The following is a 21,685-nucleotide window of genomic DNA, read 5'->3' as shown; positions in this document are numbered from 1 at the left end:
GTTAATTTTAATGCAATAATTATAAACAGTTTCTGAGATACGGTGCGACATGTAAGATCAACCACCCCACCCCACCCCACCCATTTTGAATCATTACCAAAATGTATACTGATCTTCAGATTAATATAAATAAGAAGTTTTAAGCAAAAAGCATAAGTCAGTTTTGAGATACGGCGCGACATGTGAAAAAACACCAACCCTGTTTTATTCACAAAGTCACGTAACTCAAAATGTTTAAATCTTATTTTCATCAAAAAGTATACATATTGTTTGACCATCATAAGAAACAACCATTTAAAAGTTTCATGACATTTGGATAAGTCGTTCTCAGACAGACGGACAGACGGACAGACAGACGCAGAACATTAGTATACCATAATACGTCCCGTAATGCATTATTGATCTTAAAATTATATTAAACAGAGAAACAAAATTTCCGAAAGACAAAAAAAAACAATGTTCATTGCCATACTTTCTTCTTTTTCACTCACAGGTTCTCTTGTAAACATAGCGATGGGATAAGTTGTACAAATGCATATTTTAAAACAATATGTGTATAAATCATAACCCTTTTATTTGTATAACATAACCTGTTACTAGACTATTCGTTAAGCCAAATCCTAGTGTCTTATTGCAACTGTATACGATGCATATCTTGCTGACATATGAAATAGCGTTCTTCGTTGCATTTATGATCGTTCCAACCATTATTTTCTAGTATTAAACAGTTTTCTTTGTCCCCTCCATTTGGTTCTCCTGGGTTCCATTTAGTGAAGTTCATGTTTGCTCCGGATGACCATATCCAAATACCTTCAATAACATCATCTCTTGCTCCAAGCCAATATGCTAAATAAGACCAAACAAAAGAATATGGTCAATACATTGCAAGTTGTGTTTAAAGCTTTGCGACTAAGGGTGACGAAAAATCCTGACTATTGTAAAAATAGATAAAAAAAAATAAAAGAAAGGTTCCTCTTTCGAGGAAACTGCCATTATCAAGATGCTTAATTTCTTGATTGACACCATATTTGTAACGTTTGGGGGTTATTTTTTTTCAATCAATTGACATTCGGGAACTAATTGTGCTCCTTTTCTTGTCACCTTTTCATTTATTCCTTTGTGCCTGCCTTCATACAGGAGTTTCTCAGGGAGAATTAAAAGAAGAAAGCAAAGTAGAGTGACTACGTTGAATGCATCTAACTCATCGAATTTGACATTAAGTATACCACAGATACAATTAAGCCTGTTTACAACAAAAGAGATAGTTTGAATCCTCATAATTGTGGACACTTAATATGATATTTAGGAGCTTACGTTACCTTGATTTTCTTCATAGACGGTTGCTACTTAAATTTTTTACAAACAAAAGGGTCATCAGTGTTAAATTGTAGTCAACGCTCCAGAAATTTTGAATCCCGTCAAGGGTTCGATGAACGTTATTGAATATCTATTCATAGATGACGACTTTAATTGTAGTAATTACTGTCCAATCTTCTTTCCAGAAAATTCGACATTACCAAATAAGATATATCATGTTTAACTTATATGACGCCTGCTGCATATGGAGCAGAATTTTTAGACCCCTCATAAACACTTCATAGAAATGGAGTAGTGGTTAGCGCTTAATGGCTGCTCCCATTACAATTTGTGTGAGTTAATAAAACAAACTAATGAACTTTTTTGCAGAATTACAATCTATTACTCTGAATTAAATTGTGGATTTTGAAAAACATTTATTGTGATTCAGCTTGATAATTAATCATGACATTGTTGAATACAATAACATCTGTAATCACTCAGCCATTAAGCTGTTTAGGACGATCGTTACTCGCCACATCGTCACGTCGGACCAGACGAGGTACACGGGCAGGAACGCGTGTGATACGACAAATTACAGCTCTGACCGGTAATAGATATCTCAAGGTAAATAAATATAGTCAAAATGGCATAAACTTTAATAACATCGTTAATCTAGACAAGTGTGAATCTAATCGTATAATAGTAAGCACACCTACTGATACAGAGTCAACAAGTATCACAGTAAGAAACTCTGATCGACCAATAACACTTGCATCAGTGAATAGCATTCCCAATATCAGAAAGTATTCCAAAAGTAACATGCTGTTTACCACTCTAAACTGCAGGTCTGTTAAAAACAAGGCTCTAGCAATTTGTGATTTTGTAACTTCTCATGATTTAGATATTCTGACTATCACGGAATCATGGCTTGGTTCTGACATTTATGACGGTGTTATTCAAGACCTAGTATCATCTGGGTACAGCATAATTCATTACAGTCGTAGTGATCGTCGAGGCGGTGGAAAGGCACTTTTGTTCAAAGCGATTGACATGATTGAACGTCCATGAAAAGCATTTTTCTCACTTTGAGCATATGGAGTTCTCTGTACATTATGTAGATCTCAATATTCGTCTGTGTGTAATATACAGACCCCCACCATCCAAATCTAATGGTTTTCGCAATACTGTCTTCTTTGAGGAATGGGAATCATACCTTGATCCAAATACTATTCAAGAACCTGCACATAACGTTCTTTTCACCGGAGATTTCAATTTCCACCTAGATAATCTCAGCAATCCAGACGCATTACGTTTCTATCATAGCCTTGAAGATCGTAACCTTACACAACATGTCAAAGATGCCGCACACGAACATGGGCATATCTTAGACCTTCTTATACGAACAAAGATAGTCAGATATTAAACGGGATTCCCAACGTTCAGCGTCCGAACATCAGTGATGCACAAGGTAACCTAGTGGGTGACCATTTTTCTGTTCATGCAACGATAGCTTGCCATGAACCAAAGAGTATGCGCAAGGATATTTCTTTGAAAAAGTGTAAACAGATCGACATGACGGAACTTAAGAAGGACATTATAGATTTTTTTTCATATACTGGAATTGATAGTTTCGTAGAGCAACAAGTCGAACATTTTCATGATAATTTATCCAATATCTTTGATAAACACGCACCTGTCACGATCAAATCACTTTTTTTAAGACCTAATACAGAATTGTATTTAGATGATCTTAATAATGTTGAAGGAAATAAGTGAAAAGCGGAGAGAAAATGGCGGGATTCAAAATTGAAAGTCCATCATCATTTTTTTCAGGAAAAGTGTAGAACTGTTGGTAAGCTGTTGTATATCGCCAAGGCAACCTTCTACTCTTCTAAAATTGAGAATTGTGGAAATGACCACAAACAGTTATTTATCTAGCAAAACATCTCATGGAAAACAACAACAAACCCCGTGGCCAAGTTCATCCTCGGATTTAGAACGGTCGAACTCATTTGCTGATTTTTTGTCAATAAGGTTGTAACAATAAGAAATGGACTAAGAGACCAAAACAGAGTGAAGGGTCATAACATTGCATTTCTACAGGCTGATGTTGAATTATCTGGTACACCTTTGTTGTCATTCAAACACACAACCAATGATGAGATACGAACTATCATACAAAAAGCCCCGAACAAGTCCTGCGAGCTTTATCCTATTCCGTCGAACCTCTTGATACAGAGTTCCGATGTTGTCGTGCCACTAATTTCAGATATCGTCAATGCATCATTTGATGAGAAAATTGTGCTGTCAGACTTCAAACAGGCTCTTGTGAGACCTCTTCTGAAAAAACCTGGACTTGATTCCGATATTTACAAAAATTACAGACCAGTGTCCAATTTACCCTTCATTTCAAAAACCCTAGAAAAGGTAGTTGATAAGAGACTTGATGTTCATTTGGACTCAAACTCATTGTGTGATCCACTTCAGTCAGCATACAGACCACGCCATTCAACTGAAACTGCATTAGCGAGAGAACATCATGATATAAATGCGGCTTTAGATAAACAGTCATAAGTAGTATTGGTGCTATTTGACCTTTCCGCTGAATTCGATGTCATAGATCACAGAATTCTTCTAGAACGTCTGTCATTCGCATATAGCATAACTGGTTGCGCTCTCGAATGAATTAAGTCGTATTTGACGAATAGACACCAGCGTGTGGTGATTGGAACAACTAGATCGAAGAAATGTCATCTAACAAGGTTCCGTGCTAGGCCCGAAATTGTACTGTCTTTTCTCTAGGCAATTAGGTGAAATATGCCGTCGCCATGGCATGACATATCACTGATATGCGGACGACACACAAGTGTACGTGGTTATCAAGCCAATAGACAACTGGGAGAACTATTTTTCAAAACTAGAACTATGTCTTTCCGACATTAGTTCATGGATGTCAACAAATATGTTAAAACTGAAACAAGATAAATCCGAACTTGTTTTCTCTCTTGAATTGTTTTACATTGTCTTATCGGGGCCTTTTATAGCTGACTATATGCGGTATGGGCTTTGCTCATTTTTGAAGCCGTATGGTGACCTATAATTGTTAATGTTGGTGTCATTTTGGTCTTTTGTGGATAGTTGTCTCATTGGCAATCATACCACATCTTCTTTTTTATATTATCATATTCACACCGAATCATCTGAAGACTAGTTTACCAAATCTCCAACTCAAAGTCGGCAATACTGTTATAAGTAGTGTATCTTGCGTGAAAAACCTAGGTCTATATTTTGATCAACATCTTACATCTCACCAGGACAAGAATACATGAACATATTACACCGATACTTGCTGTTTTACATTGGTTACCCGTTTAATATAGACCACATTACAAAATACTGACTTATGTGAACTGCGCTTTGAATGACATTGGCCCTACTTACGTTCGGGAACTAGTCAATTTATAAGTGCCAAACCGATCTTTGCGTTCAAGTTCCACAAAACTATTCACCGTTCCAAAAGTGAGGACGAAGACGTACGGTGAAAGACAATTTGATTGGGCAGCGGCATCTCTATGGAACAATCTCCTGAACAGTTTAAGATGCTGCAAGTCCCTAGAGTGTTTTAATACACAGCTAAAAACTCATTTTATTGAATTGCTTTTTAATAAGATTACATTTTTTCTCTTTTACGAGCTTTTTTACCTTTTGTATTTCGTTTTAGAGTTTTTGCTTGTTTTGCATGCTTTTATCCTATATTGTTAATTTTTAATTCTTTTTGGTTTTAACATGTATTTCGTATTGACCTTTTATTTTATAGTAGGCATTTTTTATTTCACTATTTGAATCTGACACGATGTATGTTTTATGTTTTAAGTTATTGTCATTGATTTATTTTAATTACTATGTGAATGTACAGCGCCTTAGAATAATTTTTATTTTTTTATATAGGACGCTTTATAAATTTTCATTATTATTATTATTATTAACACATCTGCTGATTTTTGTTGGGTTTGTATTGCCAAGTACTAGTATTTAGTTTTGTGTTCTATAAAACATTGATTGACCTTTCCCTTTTTTTTGTTTCTTTTACATGGCGTTGTCTGTTTGTCTTCAACTTATGAGTAATAAATGTCCCTTTATGTATTTTTTTTTATCTCAAATCTCAAAATATAACTCATAATTCAGTACAAGATTATCTGATGGATCATATGACTCTTGTGAGTAAAATATTTTTAAAAAAATGTCGGCATTAAAACAAAAAACATTACAACGTTTGTACCTCCCTTATCATATTGCAAAAATGCACATATATATCGGAAAAAAGTGTCCAAGCAACCCCAAAGCACGTGTACGTCTGATTTAAAAGTACCATTAACCAATGTTTGACATTTCTCGATTCCTTTTTTCTGGCACACACTTGATATCTGTTTGATGACCTGGAGATGTATTTGGGTGTCATTATATTACCCATTATACAAATTTTTATTAATATGAAGTTCAAAAAGATATCAAAACAAGAAATAGTTATCAAAAGTACCAGGATTATAATTTTATACGCCAGACGCGCGTTTCCTCTACATAAGACTCATCAGTGACGCTCAGATCAAAATAGTTAAAAAGCCAAACAAATACAAAGTTGAAGAGCATTGAGGACCCAAAATTCCAAAAAGTTGTGCCAAATACGGCTAAGGTAATCTACTCCTGGGGTAAGAAAATCCTTAGTTTTTCGAATAATTCAAAGTTTTGTAAACAGAAAATTTATAAAAATGACCATATAATTGATATTCATGTCAACACCGAAGTGCTGACTACTGGGCTGGTGATACCCTCGGGGACGAAACGTCCACCAGCAGTGGCATCGACCCAGTGGTGTAAATAGTTATCAAAAGTACCAGGATTATAATTTTATACGCCAGACGCGCGTTTCGTCTACATAAGACTCATCAGTGACGCTCAGATCAAAATAGTTAAAAAGCCAAACAAATACAAAGTTGAAGAGCATTTAGGACCCAAAATTCCAAAAAGTTGTGCCAAATACGGCTAAGGTAATCTACTCCTGGGGTAAGAAAATCCTTAGTTTTTCGAATAATTCAAAGTTTTGTAAACAGAAAATTTATAAAAATGACCATATAATTGATATTCATGTCAACACCGAAGTGCTGACTACTGGGCTGGTGATACCCTCGGGGACGAAACGTCCACCAGCAGTGGCATCGACCCAGTGGTGTAAATAGTTATCAAAAGTACCAGGATTATAATTTTATACGCCAGACGCGCGTTTCGTCTACATAAGACTCATCAGTGACGCTCAGATCAAAATAGTTAAAAAGCCAAACAAATACAAAGTTGAAGAGCATTTAGGACCCAAAATTCCAAAAAGTTGTGCCAAATACGGCTAAGGTAATCTACTCCTGGGGTAAGAAAATCCTTAGTTTTTCGAATAATTCAAAGTTTTGTAAACAGAAAATTTATAAAAATGACCATATAATTGATATTCATGTCAACACCGAAGTGCTGACTACTGGGCTGGTGATACCCTCGGGGACGAAACGTCCACCAGCAGTGGCATCGACCCAGTGGTGTAAATAGTTATCAAAAGTACCAGGATTATAATTTTATACGCCAGACGCGCGTTTCGTCTACATAAGACTCATCAGTGACGCTCAGATCAAAATAGTTAAAAAGCCAAACAAATACAAAGTTGAAGAGCATTGAGGACCCAAAATTCCAAAAAAACGCACAATCTTGTTTATAATAGTTGGAAACTAATTCATTGTATATTTTAATGGTAACGAATGAATGGTGATGTATGATGATGTAGTTAGACGTTAAATAGTTATTAAAATGTTCCAGGCTTATAAGTTGGTACGCCAGACACGCGTTTCGACTACTTAAGACTCATCAGTGACGATCAGGTCAAAATAGGTAGAAAGGTAAACAGGTATACAGTTGAAGAGCATTGAGGACCAAATATTCCAAATAAATTGTACCAAATAGGGCTAAGGGAATCTATACCTGGGATAGGAAAACCTTAATATTTCGTATAATTCATACTTTTGCAGACTACTTGGCTGGAGATACCATATGGGACGAAACGTCCACCAGCAGTGGCATCGACCCGGTGGTGTTAATAGTTATCAAAGGTACCAGGCTGATAATTTGATACGCCAAACGCGCGTTTCCTCTCCATAAGACTCATCAGTGACGCTCAGATCAAAATAGTCAGAAAGCCAACAAGTATAAAGTTGACTAGCAATCACAAAATGTTTAAGGTGATCAATGGTTCTAGGTTTAAACTTGAAATTAAAACAAAACTTTAATTTTTACACCTACCTTTATTGGGATTTAATGATGAATTTTCTAAGTCTTTTTCTACCAAAGACGATTTTATTTCTAGGAGACGAGCATCGTGTTCTCTACAGGAAACCTGTAAATATAGAATAAATATTCAATATGGCTAAGTCTTAAGTCAAAGTAATAGACAGTTATAGAATTGTACTTGATTTTTATGTGAAATATTGATCGCCAAGCTCTAACTGACTGGTCCGCCTTTCGGTATTTATAGTTTAGGGCCTATTTGATGTTTGTAAACATTAATGCTTTGGCAGATCGTTATTTTCGATTTGCCGTAAATCTCAAATTGACACTTTCACACCAGTACTGTTGATATATTCAACCAGAGACATGTGTATATATACTTTCCTGGTTCAACTATTTGGGAGACAGATGAAATACATGATCGCGAAATTGGCGAAAATACCCGACATGCAAACATCACTTGAATTGAATTTTATTGAACCAAAATATTCAATAAGAAGTATTACCACTGAACATTTCCGAAACATCTCTATTAGTATGTGCAAGATGAAAATTGCAATTCATCGAGCAAAGCGCGATAACTGACACTTCAAGTTTGTTAAAATTTTAGTATTCTTGGCTAAAATAAGGAAGGCAAGAACATGCGTCTTAGTTCCTAAATAGGAAAAGAAAGAAACATTATTCTGATCTTTTGATAGCGAGAAGCGGGACATCCAAGGTTCGATTCCTGTTCTATTCGATCCCTGTCCTAGTCAATCCCTTACATTGTCATTGTATATAAAATTCTATAGTCAATAGTATTCGATTTGATCGACAACTAGAATTTTTTTTAGAAATATCACTTAATATCTCACCGCTGATCCAAACCAATCTAATTTTGATCTGCTTACAAAATAGCAGGCACTGCTACTTTGAAACCAACCAGCATTGCATTTATAAATACTGACTTCTTTAACGCTGACTTCTGTCACTGAAAAAAAACAGTCTTCCGTTTATCCTTAAGGTTCCACTTAAGCCAAATATAGGACACTGCATAAACATCAAAACTTTGCCTGTATTTCTCAGCCTAAAATGAATAAATTCCTGAACAAAGGGAACATATGTTCATTTAAATATACTTTTAAACATATACACATTGTGTAAATTGTAAATAAACTTGAAATTTTTAGGTTATGGGTTTGGATTTGAACACTAAATTTTCCAAAAACTCTGGAGGACTTCTAAACAACTTATGGATCTCAATAAACGAATATCGAAGGTACAATACAGAAAAAAGTGGCATTTGAACAGTCGTATTTCTGTGACAAATGAACATTAGTTTCTTTCATTTAAACAAATAAAGTCATTTCACAAGCCTCCAGATTTTTTGAAAAATTTAGTGTTCACCCACAAAACCGGTTTGACCATAACACAAAAATTTCAAGTTTATTTACAATTTACACAAAGTGTATATGGTATGTATGTTTTAATGAACATGTTTCCATAGTATAGGACTTTATTCATTTTAGGTTGAGAAATACAATCAAAGTGTTGATTTTTCCTTAGTGTCCTATATTTTGAGTGCAGTGGAACCTTAACAGTTCATCGAGTGGTTTTCAGTTTGAATGTCATTCCAGTTTAACATAGTGAAAAAACAAGGTAAATTAAATGAAAGAATTTAATTTTACAATAGGTAAAAATAAAAATTTTCATATAAATTCAGATAGGCATCTTTAATTTTTTTTTATAACTTTTTCAAATCAACTTGGATTTTCATCAAACTATACAACTATCTTAGTTATATATTAAGCTTTCTGAATCCCATGTCAATGTAATTAAAGGATTAAAGTAAGCTTGGTTAAAAAAAAGCTAGTATTTGCAATTAAGAAAGGCATCTTTATTTTATCTAATTCTTAAATTTTACAGCAATACAACAAAAAACTAAATGACATTGGATTCAGTAAGCTTAATATATATCTAAGATAGATGCATAGTTTGATGAAAATCCAAGTTGATTTGAAAAGGTTATTAAAATAATTAAAGTGTACTATCTCTATTTTGTTCGAAATGCAAATTCTAGCTTTTTTTACCTAGATTAATTTAATTCTTGAATTTGACAGCAATACAACAAAAAACAAAATAACCTGGGATTCAGTAAGCTTAACATATATCTTAAATAGATGCATAGTATGATGAAAATACAAGTTGATTTGAAAAAGTTATAAAAAAAATTAAAGATGCCTATCTGAATTTATATAATAATTTTTATTTTTACCTATTGTAAAATTAAATTCTTTCATTTCATAGCGATATATCAAACTACCTAATAAGCTCGAATTTTGTAAGATCAATATTTAATTAAGTTAGATGGGCTGATTTACACCAGTCAAAACTAAAATTGTTTATCATATTCTGTTTCTGTTTGAATGTTTCTTGTGTGTATTTTTAGGCTAATTAAAATAAAATGTTTACTACTTAAGCATTTGAAAAAAGTGTATGTCCCTTGCATTAAGATAATGAAAAATCATCAGGTCCCACTACTTTGCACTTTGAAAAAAGTACATGTCCCCTTACCATTTGCACCGGTCCCCCCTCCTTGATAAATAATGCAATGTCCCTAATTCATAACAAAACAAAAACAAAAATGAAGAACGACAACAAATGACCGCTGAGTTACAGGCTTCTGACTTGGGACAGGCAAATAAAGAGTATGTCGGGGTTATAGTTGAGCGCCTAGCACCCCTTCTCAATAACTAATTATATGCAAGTACTTTTCCTGTACTATTTTTGTCGAATGTTTATTTGTGTACCATATGTAGATCTTATTTTCAGATCCCAAAGGTAAATGTAAGAATATAAGTATGGTCATTTGAACTCCTTCCGCCCGACTGAAAAACTTATAAAAATGTGTGTGGAATTTATATTTAACTCCTCACTCATAAACACACACACACAAACGTTCAATCATAATATGGATGTTTAATCATATGATTCGTGTATAGAGAGAGTACAATAATCCCTACACAATAAAGAATTCCCATATATAAACTGTTTGTGTAATCCGTGACGGTATACGACTTTTGCAAGGAGTACTTCTGGTCTTATCAAATATACCCTCTTCTTCATTGTTCTATATAATAAGAATGTTCTTATCCCGGGCATACAAACAATGCCGTATTTGGCAAAACCTTTTTAACTTTTGATCTTCAGTGCTGTACAACTTCGTACTTTTTTCACTTTCAAACTTTTATATCTGGGCGTCACTGGTGAGTCTTGTGTGGACAAGACGCGTTTTTGGCGTATTGAATTTTAAACCTGATGCCTTTTGTTATCTATTCATCATGTTTTTCTTTGTCTAATGTGTTCTCCTATTTATTTGTATTGTAGTCCTGTAATATTATGTTGCCGTTTCAATGTTATATTTAACTTTGCCATTAAAGTGCGAGGTTTGGCATGCCATAAAACCAGGTTCAACCCACCACTTTTATTCCCCTTTAAAAGTGTCCAGTACCAAGTCAGGAAGATGGCCATTGTTATAATATCGTTTGTTTCTGTGTGTGTTGCATTTTAACGTTGAGTCGTTTGTGTTTTCTCTTATTTTTGAGATAAGACGTGGCACGGTACTTGTCTATCCCGAATTCACGTATTTGGTTTTGATGTTATATTTGTTATTCTCGTGGTGTTTTGTCTGTTGCTTGGTCCGTTTCTGTGTGTATTGCGTTTCGGTTTTGTGTCGTTGTTCTTCTCTTATATTTAATGCGTTTCCCTCGGTTTTAGTTTGTTACCCCGATTTTGTTTTTTGTCCATGGATTTATGAGTTTTGCACAGCGGTATACTACTGTTGTCTTTCTTCATCCGGATCTTCCACCTTTGAAGAACATGCATAACCCTTATACAATACCCAAAATTATCCAACATGTAAGCTCCTCACTATCACATACATGTCTGAATTTGAAAATACAAGTACATACCTTTACCAATGTGTTGATCCGGTTTAACACTTATTTGTTCCGGTTTAACAATTATTTTTTGCGGTTTGACACTTATTTGTTCAGGGTCAACGCTTTGTTGATTCAGTTTATCTTCTAATACATGTACGTTTTTACTATTTTTCGTAATTGCTATAATAGACAAGGTTAAAGATAAAATTGTTAAAGCGCACATAATTTTGAAAATATGCTTTTCCACATATGATGCAACACCCCTGCAACGTGTGCCTGGTAAGAATTCAATCCAGTGAGTATGTTTTCTTTGTGTATTGTGGTATTCCTCTTCGAACTCGACAACTGAAGACAAATCAGTGTTATCTTCAAGTGTAAACATTATACTTCCCATTGATTACTCGAAGGTATTATATTAGAAAAGTAACGTATACTTGTAAAACTGTATCGCAGAAACAAGTTAAAGGTGAATCTAAATCTGTAATAAAAAAATTATTGTAATTCACATAATTTTTCAGCTACAATGGCCTTAGTTTAGAAAAAATATAAAATATTCGAAGACTATTTAAAAAGTATTTTTATTAAAATATAAAAATAATACTTTCATTCATGTACTTTTTAAAACTTCTGATATATCTCTAAAATTATTTATGCTCAGTACACAATGTCAAAATCTAAATTGTCAAATAAGGAACTTCATTTATTACAATTTTTAATAACAAGATAAAGTGAGGATAGACCTAAAATATAGGAGCAAGATATTTTCGCTTATCTTCTTTCTTATACCATCATTTTCTAAAGCGGGTGTTGTATAGTGATTGTGGGTGTCTGTCTATCTAGTTGTTCCTCCTTCTGTTCAATCTTTTTGTTTGTATCCAAAACTGCTTCTGAATCGTGTTTTAAGATTTTTATGAAATTTTCACAGAATCTCTTATATTTCAATTCTCTTCATTCTTTCTAGTTGACTTTTGGATGACATTTAAAAATACTATATCATATCTGCACACTGTAATACATATTTGTTGTCGGTCCTTATGCAATCTCCTGATAATTTTTTAATGATATTTCCCAGAATCTCATCATATCATCATGAATACCATTGTGCACGTCCTACCTTATGTTTTCCGAATTTGGGTTATTTTTGTCTAAGCAAAGCATGGACTTCGGATGGAGTGGCTGTTTCCTTTTGTTAGTTTTACTCAACAACATCGATGGTTTTTTTATTGGTTTTTTTTTTGGTATAAACTACAGATTCTCAAACTTTTTTAGAATTATACTTATCAAATTAGTCTCCTTTATTTTTAAATTTTATATGTATTTCTGATCATCAGTTATCCGTAGTCTATATTCTGATTTATATATTTTGTATATGCTTACCATCAATTCAGATTAATGTATATATCCTAAATCATACAGTTGAAATTATGACTCATATTTCTGTGGATAATACACATTTTTATTTTATCAACATTTCAAGAATGTATTGTGTAGAATGTTTACAGATGATAAAAAAAGATTACTTTTGTTCATTTGATAGTATATTAAACTGCACTTATTCAGATGTGTGTTGTTGACCCTATGATAGTATAAAATGAGAACGGTTATTTCAAGCTTATTTTTGATAATGAAACTTGCTACACAACTTAAATTACGTAACTGCTTGAGAACCTGTCCTGTTCATTCAATCTCAATTTTTATTAGAGGGAAAACAGTACTATGTATTCTGCCATAGGCGACAATACTAACATTTTATACCACTTTTTATAATAAAAGCCTGGATAGAACAGTTAATATGTGTGGTGTTTATTATTCTGTTTTAAAAATTGAAACCAAATAGTATCATGATTTACTTCCAACGGAGCTTGTTTTAATTATTATAAAATATTTCAATAGGTTTCAAGCATGTCAAAATTTATATTGTAAATCGACTTCCTTCACCTGCTTTGGGTACACAAAAGGCTAACAGAATGCTTGGAACATGTATTAATACCGTTTTCCCTATAGAAGCTCATAAGATTTTTATTAGTATTTCACTTTCCATGTTTGATGATATCAGATAATGATGCGTGGATTGATGTTGGGTAGAACTTGTTACTTGAAATTTAAAAGGAGAACATGAAAACGTGATTTAAATATGAACCATGTCTTGCACTTAACAGATACATTTAGGAGGATTTTGATAACTTGCTTACAAATTTAACAGTTTGCAAGATTTGTGTCCCTAACAGGACACATTTATGTTGACCCGAGCTTAACTTTCCTTGCTCTTAATTTTAAATGAAGGGTACTCAGCGGAGAAGCAGAAAATCCTATTTATAAATCTTTGGTTTGACATGACCGGCAAACTCACAGCCTCTCGCACGCTAGAATTAAGAACACTGATCACTTCGACGGTTCCAGTTGGTGTTTTTTTTTAATAATATTCGTGTTTTATATAGTCTTAGACCTGCACAAACATTAAAAAAACAAGTGTTAGTTGGTTGTCATGTCAGTATGAAAAATATCTAAGGTTATCCTAAACAAGTGTGATATATAGTATTGTTGCTTATGGTCTTGTTGGTTGTAATACTGAAATTATACAGTTAAAGACATTCCCCAAACAGTTTTTATTTTACTTTCGCGTTTTATACTGAATAGCTTGAATATTTGCATAACATTGATACAATGCAACATGAATATGTTGAATGAAAACTGTCGGGGCATAAATCTTGTCTTCCTGTCAAAACTTTATTATAAACATTGTCATAATACCTATTCCTGTTGGAACAAATATGCTATACCATTTATTCCGTTAGGAACATATACTGTAATATTTATTCCTGTGGAAATAATACTCCAGAATATTCTTTCCTTTTGGAACTTATGTTATGAAGGAACTTCTATTCCGTGACATTCCTACTCATTTTTCTGTGCCAATATTTAGTATACCCAATATAGCTAATTCACAAGCAAAACAAAAGGGTTGAACTTGTGATTTAGGGGCAACAAATCTTGAGAGAAGCTTAAGTCTAACGACAATTCCGTTATAGTTGACATTTTAGTAAATACTGTGCTGCTGAACAACAAATGCATGTACCTTGACTGGCTAAACAGCCCTTGCACGGTCGGCTCTGTGCCCGAAGGCGATTGGTGAGCGTTGAAATATTTTCTGCCGTGGGTCAGGAACAGGTAGTAGAGGACGCCATTTTGGAGGTCGCCATTTTGGTTTTGGTGAGTTGGTTTTGGTTTGTTGCCTATTTTGCTGCTAAACAATTTTGTTGTTTTTCAATTTATTCATTGTTCAACTTTGGAGAAATGTAGAAAAACGTTTAAATTGGTAAAATATAATCAATAAAGGGCAATAACTCATAAAATGTCGATGGAAGATCTTAGTCACTATCAATTATTTTGTTGATAATGTTTACTATTAATAGCCTCTCTTTACTTTCAGTTAAAACAAAAACAATGCCAAAACATCATCATTCAAGAGCAATAACTCCTGTCCGGTCTGTAAGGAGTTAACGAAATATTTTTTTTCTATGTTGACGGATCCGTAAATGTTGTGCAGCTAATTATTTTCAAGTTCCAAGTATATCTGTTTTTCAGTTTTAAAAAATATAGCCAACAAAACACTCATTCAAGTCACATATTTGTAACACCTATACCATGACGATTTCAGCCAACTGACTTGTATAAATCTGATTTTGTTTATTCTTTTTGTTATAATAAACTGTTTCTCTTCATCCTCTTTAGTTGTTTCTCTCCATCCTCTTTAGTTTCTTAGAAACCTGCTTCAATTCTTGATTATCGTACACCCTCTAAAGTAACGAATCAAACTTGTCAACAACAACTCCATAATTTTATTCAAACATTGAATATAAATTTGCGTTAGTGATTATGATTATATCGCCATATTATGCAGCCATTCCATCTAATCGTTATTTCCCGACAACAGGAGCATCGGTTGCAAGTTCTTCGGGATATCTGCAGTAAATAGAAGTAAGCAATGACAAATATTGGCAAATATTGTGAGTGTCATTAGATTTAACAATAAAAGTACGTGACACACATACTGTACCAAGTCAGGAATATGACAGTTGTTGTCCATTCATTTGATGTGTTTTATCATTTGATTTTGTCATTTGATTAGGGACTTTCCGTTTTGAATTTTCCTCGGAGTTCAGTATTTTTGTGATTTAATTTTTACACAACAATTTGTTTAACATACTTTGTTACATCTTTTACTTATCATTTACTATTTTAACTGTCCATGATATATGTTAAGATGGAGCGAGAATAATGTTTTATAATTTTTTCCAAGATGTCACACCACCGTCAAATTGGGCAGGTTTGCATGGGAGATGTCATGCACATATTTTAAAAGAGGAGATACGTTGGCCATAGAATATTTGTTGCTGATAATAGTATAAGAAAGTTATTATTTAGGAGGGATTACATTTTCTTTTTGAAGTCATTAACATTGCATGTCGTCGAATATTTAATTTAATTTATTTAAACCAGAAAACTGAAATATTGTTTCTAACTTACTCTTTTTCGCATACATAACTATTTTTTACGTCACATGACTGGTCAGTCCATCCTCCATCAGTGAATACACAATCTTCTGATCCTACTGGACCACCGTTATTTGGTTCCCCAGGATGCCAGTTTGTATATATAAAGGGTGTTCCGGATGACCATTCAAACGTACCTTCGACAACGTCGTCTCTGGCACCTAACCAGAAAACTGAGAAAAAAATATGCTAGCAAATTATTAAGAAAGTATATATAGATAACCATAATCCGCTACCCTCAAACGGAAGAAAAAAAACTCTGAAATGATGACAACACTAAAGTGGAGAAAGCAAATGCTACGAATCTAATTGGTAGGTTGCTTTGGTCTATTCACTTTTGTGCAGAAACTTTGGCGTCAAAAAAAAATATAATTAACAATTTGATTATTAAGTGGCTTCAGTACTGGAATTGTAAAATTTTGATATACACTGTAAATAAAAGAACTAACATGGTATTAGTGTTGCTCATTGTTGGAGGCCTTTCGATGACCTATTAACATCCTCGTCCTTTATAGGTGGATATATGTCTTGACGTTACTCAAATGAAGAAAGACTTTAACCAAATGAATTACTGGAGGTTTTGATATATCTCAAGGGCAAGCTCTTAATTCAAAGTGGGTCAACACGTGTTATGAATTAATGAATTTTATATAGAATATTAAAGATATTCCATCAACATTGAATTCCCTGAAGGTCAAATATATAAAATATAACAACTGTTACAAGTATAACTAACGAGTTTGATAACTTGGTGCGTCATTTACGGTTGCCTAAGTTTGATTTTTTTTTTGTCATCTTATATGTCTTCACCTCTCAGTCAATTGTGATCAGTAGAAAAACGAAAAAAAGAGAAATAGTTTGTTTTGTTTAAATCAACTTCGAACCCAGTGTTGCCAGGCTAATAGGTCAAAACGAATTATTGTAAAAACGAGGCCACCGGCAATGCCCAAGAAAGATTTGAAGGACAATTCCTAAACTTATTTGATTGCTTTAAATTACCATACTATCTTTTGGCGTCATTATGTTCTGTAACACAATCAAAAGAATATAAAAACAACGTTTCTTTAAATCATCAGCCGACAGGGAGAAAAAATCGCTAATTGTTGACTTCCGTTATCATTGGCACGAATCACATCCACGTCCCGAAAAGGGAAATAACTTGCTTCAAATAACAATTTTAAAGTAAAATTAATGATTCCGGAAATTAGTTTCTGTATAAGGCTATATTAAATGTACTCATACATGATCTTAAAGTTTGTGCAATATTCGTAATATATCTATCCTCAGCTTGTGTCTCTATTTCTGCCAGTTTAGCGCTATGCTCTCGACATGAACTCTAAAACATAACAAAAATGATATGTAAACTATAATGAATAATAGTAGTAAGCTGGTACATTTCGATTAAACAAAGCAACCAAACTAAACATCAAAACGAAATAAATGCATCTAAAGGTTTAATGGTAAGATTAAATAACGTATCCTATCACCAACAATCGGAACTGCAGACGCAACAGGTAACACAGATAGTATTTTAATACACAATCGCAAAATCCATTGTAGATGCTATTGCATTAGAAACGGTAGACATAAAAAGCGACAAAAGAGAGGGAAAAGATACCAAAGGGGTATTCAAACACATAAGTCGAAAATAAACTGAGACCGCAATGGCTAAAAAAGAAAAGACAAACAGACAAACAATATTACACAAAACACTGAAAAGAAAACTACAGGCTGATCCCCTCGAAAAACTGGGGTGGTCTCAGGTGTTCCGGAAAGGTAATGAGATCCTGCTCCACATGTGGCATCTTTCGTATTGCTTATTTTATTACAAATCCTGTAAATAGTCTCTTCCGGTAGGTCACATTCGTGAAAAGGGAAGGGTATTGTAGTTACGACATAAGGAAAATATCCGATATCATCAGTGAAACGGTTATTCCATAACAGTCAACCAACCCGTGATGGCGTCCGTAAAATTTACGAAGGGATGATTTCAACTTTACTATTTGGGACTCTTGGTTTAATAGCTTCCTTGTGAGCAGCAATCCTCTATCGAGAAAATCATGATAGGGAAACAAGCCCGGGAATATCGTATCAATTAGGAGATATATACTCCGTATGCAGGCGTTGCTGGAATGTTGCTACATAGAAATGGAATGTTCACAATTGGGAAGCTGAAATCATCTTTTTTGTCGTAAAGTTTTGTTTTAAACCGACCCTCATTGTCAATATCTAGATGTAAGTAAAGATATGAGGCAGACTTGGTTGTATCTGTAGTATCTTTTATCTACAGTTTAATTGGATAGATTCATAAAATGACCACAGCATAACAACACATTGACAAATGGTATCCCAAATTAACAAATTTGTAGTGTATGTTACTTTTTCATATTGAAAAGCATTGTGAATTATTCCTTGTCGACGAGTTTTCATTTTTACTTTAGGAAATGGTAGAATGCAGGGTTTGAAGATCAAAAAGTTTATATAGAATCAATTTCAGAAAAAAAATCCTACAATTTAATGTGTTACCTTGACAGGGTTTCAGAGCCTTATCTTCTGTGATCAAATAACGAAAATCACAATATAAAACAATTGTGAAACCAGGACACGCCATTAAAATATAATTAGTCTGGCTTCATATGCGATGTTCGAACGTATTCACTATCGGTCACAGACTACTTTTAAAAGTATAACGGTTCAGGTGATATAAAACGCTGACAGTGTGAGTCAATATCTAATGTAGACAAAAAAACACAGATCATCACAATTACTTGCAATTTTTCAGATATACAGTTTAACATTTAAGAATATTGATGTTAACAAACTCACATCATCAGTCATATTAAATTATCGAGAATCAGAGATTACATTCATGACAAAAATGTTTAAGAAGTCATAGACTAGCAGTAGGACAACGAATGTGACCATAAAATACTGGTACACTTTAAAACATTAGAAAATGCCTGTACCAAGTCAGGAATATGACAGTTGTTCTCCATTAGTTTGATGTGTTTGGACTTTTGATTTTGCCTTTTGATTTAGGACTTTCCTTTTTGAATTTTCCTCGGAGTTCAGTGTTTTTGTGTTTTTACTTTTTAATAATTACTAAAAAAATTAAAAACTATGAGAGAGAAAAGGAATAAGATTTCTTACAGCTGCATTATACCAGCTCATCTTTGTGGAACTGAAAAGGTAACAAGAGTTTCCATAATGCAACCATCCTATGTGACATTCTGTCTTTACTGCGTCTAATAAAAAATAAAACAACACATAATGACTTGTTTTGATTAGTTAAGCAATGTCAAATTATTGACGAATACTCCAGCTATGTCTAAGCCTTGCATTAATGACGTAATATCGAAGAAAACAGTTGGAAGCCTCCTGGGTCCTCTGGATTACCTATTAGGTAATAAAAACAACTTTGACAAGTCCGTATATGTGTACAGACAAACTGCTCAAATGGTCTAAGGTATGAATATAATTTGCGGGTTGTAGCTATGATTTTTATACAGTACTTCTTCCTGACTATCAAATTAAAAAAAAAAACGTGCAGTGTTGTATCAGATTTTGGGAAACGGGTTATTTCGTTTAATTGTGTGACCCCCCTGAATCTTATTTTTGTTATTACCAAATATCCTCATATCCATTTGTAAATGTCCTAGTTTAAAGACAAATGTCAGATAATTGGTGTTTTAAGTATAACTTGTATTTGTTTTACTGGTCTCAGGTATGGTGACTCCTGCAAGTCATTAGCACTCACACCACATCTTCCTATATCTAAGTATTTTATAAAAAAAAAAAAGTCAAAATAATCTTACCGATGAAGCATAGAGTCAAAATACTGAAGTATACCAAATTAAACATAGTACTAGTGTTCCTACTATTAAAGATACTTTATGTGGTCGCATTATAGATATGCCTTATCTTTTATCTTTAAATTGATAGTAAATAATCATTAACTTTTTGACGTCTTACCTATACCTTACGGAAATCAGTGACCTGAAGATGTTCCTATATTTTTCAAGTTTTAATAATATATATAATTTGTATATCATATTCTGTGACTTTTGGTCAATGCGGCTGCTTTTTTAGCAGGTTTTTTTGAAATGATAAGCCAAAAAAGATTTTAACATAAGTAAGTCAACTCTATAAAGAAGTGCCATTAAATGACGATTTAATAATTTTTTGAGATTTTTGTTGAGTCTAAAAACGCATAAATTACCAGAAAAAAATAAGTTAGTCAGAATGGTCGTTTTATAAAATAACTGAAAGACTCAAACCTGTCTGCTTTTGATAAATAAAGCGTATAAAGAAAATGACTATATTTCTTAATAACTATTTGCTGTCAGTTTGTTTCATTTCTATATATCAAATGAGCTAAATACATCGGGCTTGCAAGTCAATAATTTTAATTTCAAAGACATACATACATGTCTCTTTTTTTACCTCATTTGAATCCATCAGCATACAAACTTTTGACCGAGGCTTTCGCATATGTTACCGTGTTCACTATTACAGAAAAGTAAATTGAAACAAGAGAGAAGTGACTCCAGGGGAAAAATATTGCTGACGGATTCGTCCAACAACAACAAAAATATTCATATCATGCCAAGAAATCCTAGCTTAAATTTTCGGTGGACCTCCTACGGCACCCATTAGTAGATACAGATTTAATTTCATTCAACAAATTAATTTATGACCTTTATGTACGTCTCGCTAAGAACACGACCATATACCAAATGGTCAATATTAATCATCCATTTAATTTGCTCTATGGGATATTTGCAGAATTTCAACGGAGACAATTTCTTGGCATGACGGGTTAAAGTAACGATGTTATATTTTATAGACCTAGACGAAGCGTATTCACATGATCAGATCGTTGGACAATCGAAAGTCTTCGTAAGTCGTCCCGATTGTTAATAGATGGAGTCTTCATATAAAATGTGTATGAAAATGGTGATACATTATAACGTTACGAGTTTATGCATTGTTTTTGTAATTTTCATATATACGTTTTAAAAGAGACATATTATTTGTATGTCTCTGGTATTAGTTTACTGTAATTAATTTATGTTGAATCGGTTATACTTCATTTGATTGCTAATGCTCATGTAAATTATAAATTTTATATGGTCAATTAGAAAAAGTAGTTATAAAATCAAAAATTGGAGTTATAAAGTGATAGAAATGTTGAAACTTTACAATATGGACAGCTTTTGTAATGTAGATGATTATGATACTGGAATTCATCAGTAAAGTTAATATTTTTGATAATTATAAAACTGAAAGGAGTACAAGGCTTGACTCTTATGGTCAAGGAAATAAGTTAGGTTAAGAACATACTCTACTGAACAATATTTGTTGCAAAATATACCTTTTCGATATCGCAGTGCATATGCGAAATTTAGATGTGGAGTATCACCTTTAAAAATTGAAACTGGTCGTTACGAAAGATTAGATTTATTCTAATAGATAAAAGATTATGTTTCAATTGTGATAATATAGAAGATGAAAAACATGTATTGTTAACATATCCATTATATGAAGATTTAATGCAGTCTTTATTTATTAATATAATTCAACAAAATGATATGT

At 33.2% G+C, this 21,685-nt stretch overlaps 2 protein-coding genes across 2 annotated transcripts; both read right to left on the bottom strand.

The window, feature by feature from the left end:
* Positions 1-214: 214 nt before the first annotated feature.
* Positions 215-12,008, bottom strand: LOC134705170 (perlucin-like protein). The gene is made up of 4 exons (XM_063563927.1): positions 11,568-12,008; positions 8,472-8,587; positions 7,633-7,726; positions 215-846 (listed from the first exon to the last, which is right to left on the bottom strand). The coding sequence occupies exons 1-4, from the start codon at positions 11,929-11,931 to the stop codon at positions 629-631; spliced, it is 792 nt and encodes a 263-aa protein (XP_063419997.1). The 5' UTR covers positions 11,932-12,008; the 3' UTR covers positions 215-628.
* Positions 12,009-15,359: 3,351 nt separating this feature from the next.
* Positions 15,360-20,007, bottom strand: LOC134705169 (low affinity immunoglobulin epsilon Fc receptor-like). The gene is made up of 5 exons (XM_063563926.1): positions 19,906-20,007; positions 19,241-19,335; positions 17,333-17,426; positions 16,065-16,263; positions 15,360-15,500 (listed from the first exon to the last, which is right to left on the bottom strand). The coding sequence occupies exons 1-5, from the start codon at positions 19,949-19,951 to the stop codon at positions 15,455-15,457; spliced, it is 480 nt and encodes a 159-aa protein (XP_063419996.1). The 5' UTR covers positions 19,952-20,007; the 3' UTR covers positions 15,360-15,454.
* Positions 20,008-21,685: the final 1,678 nt, after the last annotated feature.

This window comes from Mytilus trossulus, chromosome 2 (genome assembly GCF_036588685.1).
Source record: "Mytilus trossulus isolate FHL-02 chromosome 2, PNRI_Mtr1.1.1.hap1, whole genome shotgun sequence".
Lineage (NCBI taxonomy): Eukaryota > Metazoa > Mollusca > Bivalvia > Mytilida > Mytilidae > Mytilus > Mytilus trossulus.
This window is presented reverse-complemented; position numbering and strand designations above follow the sequence as displayed.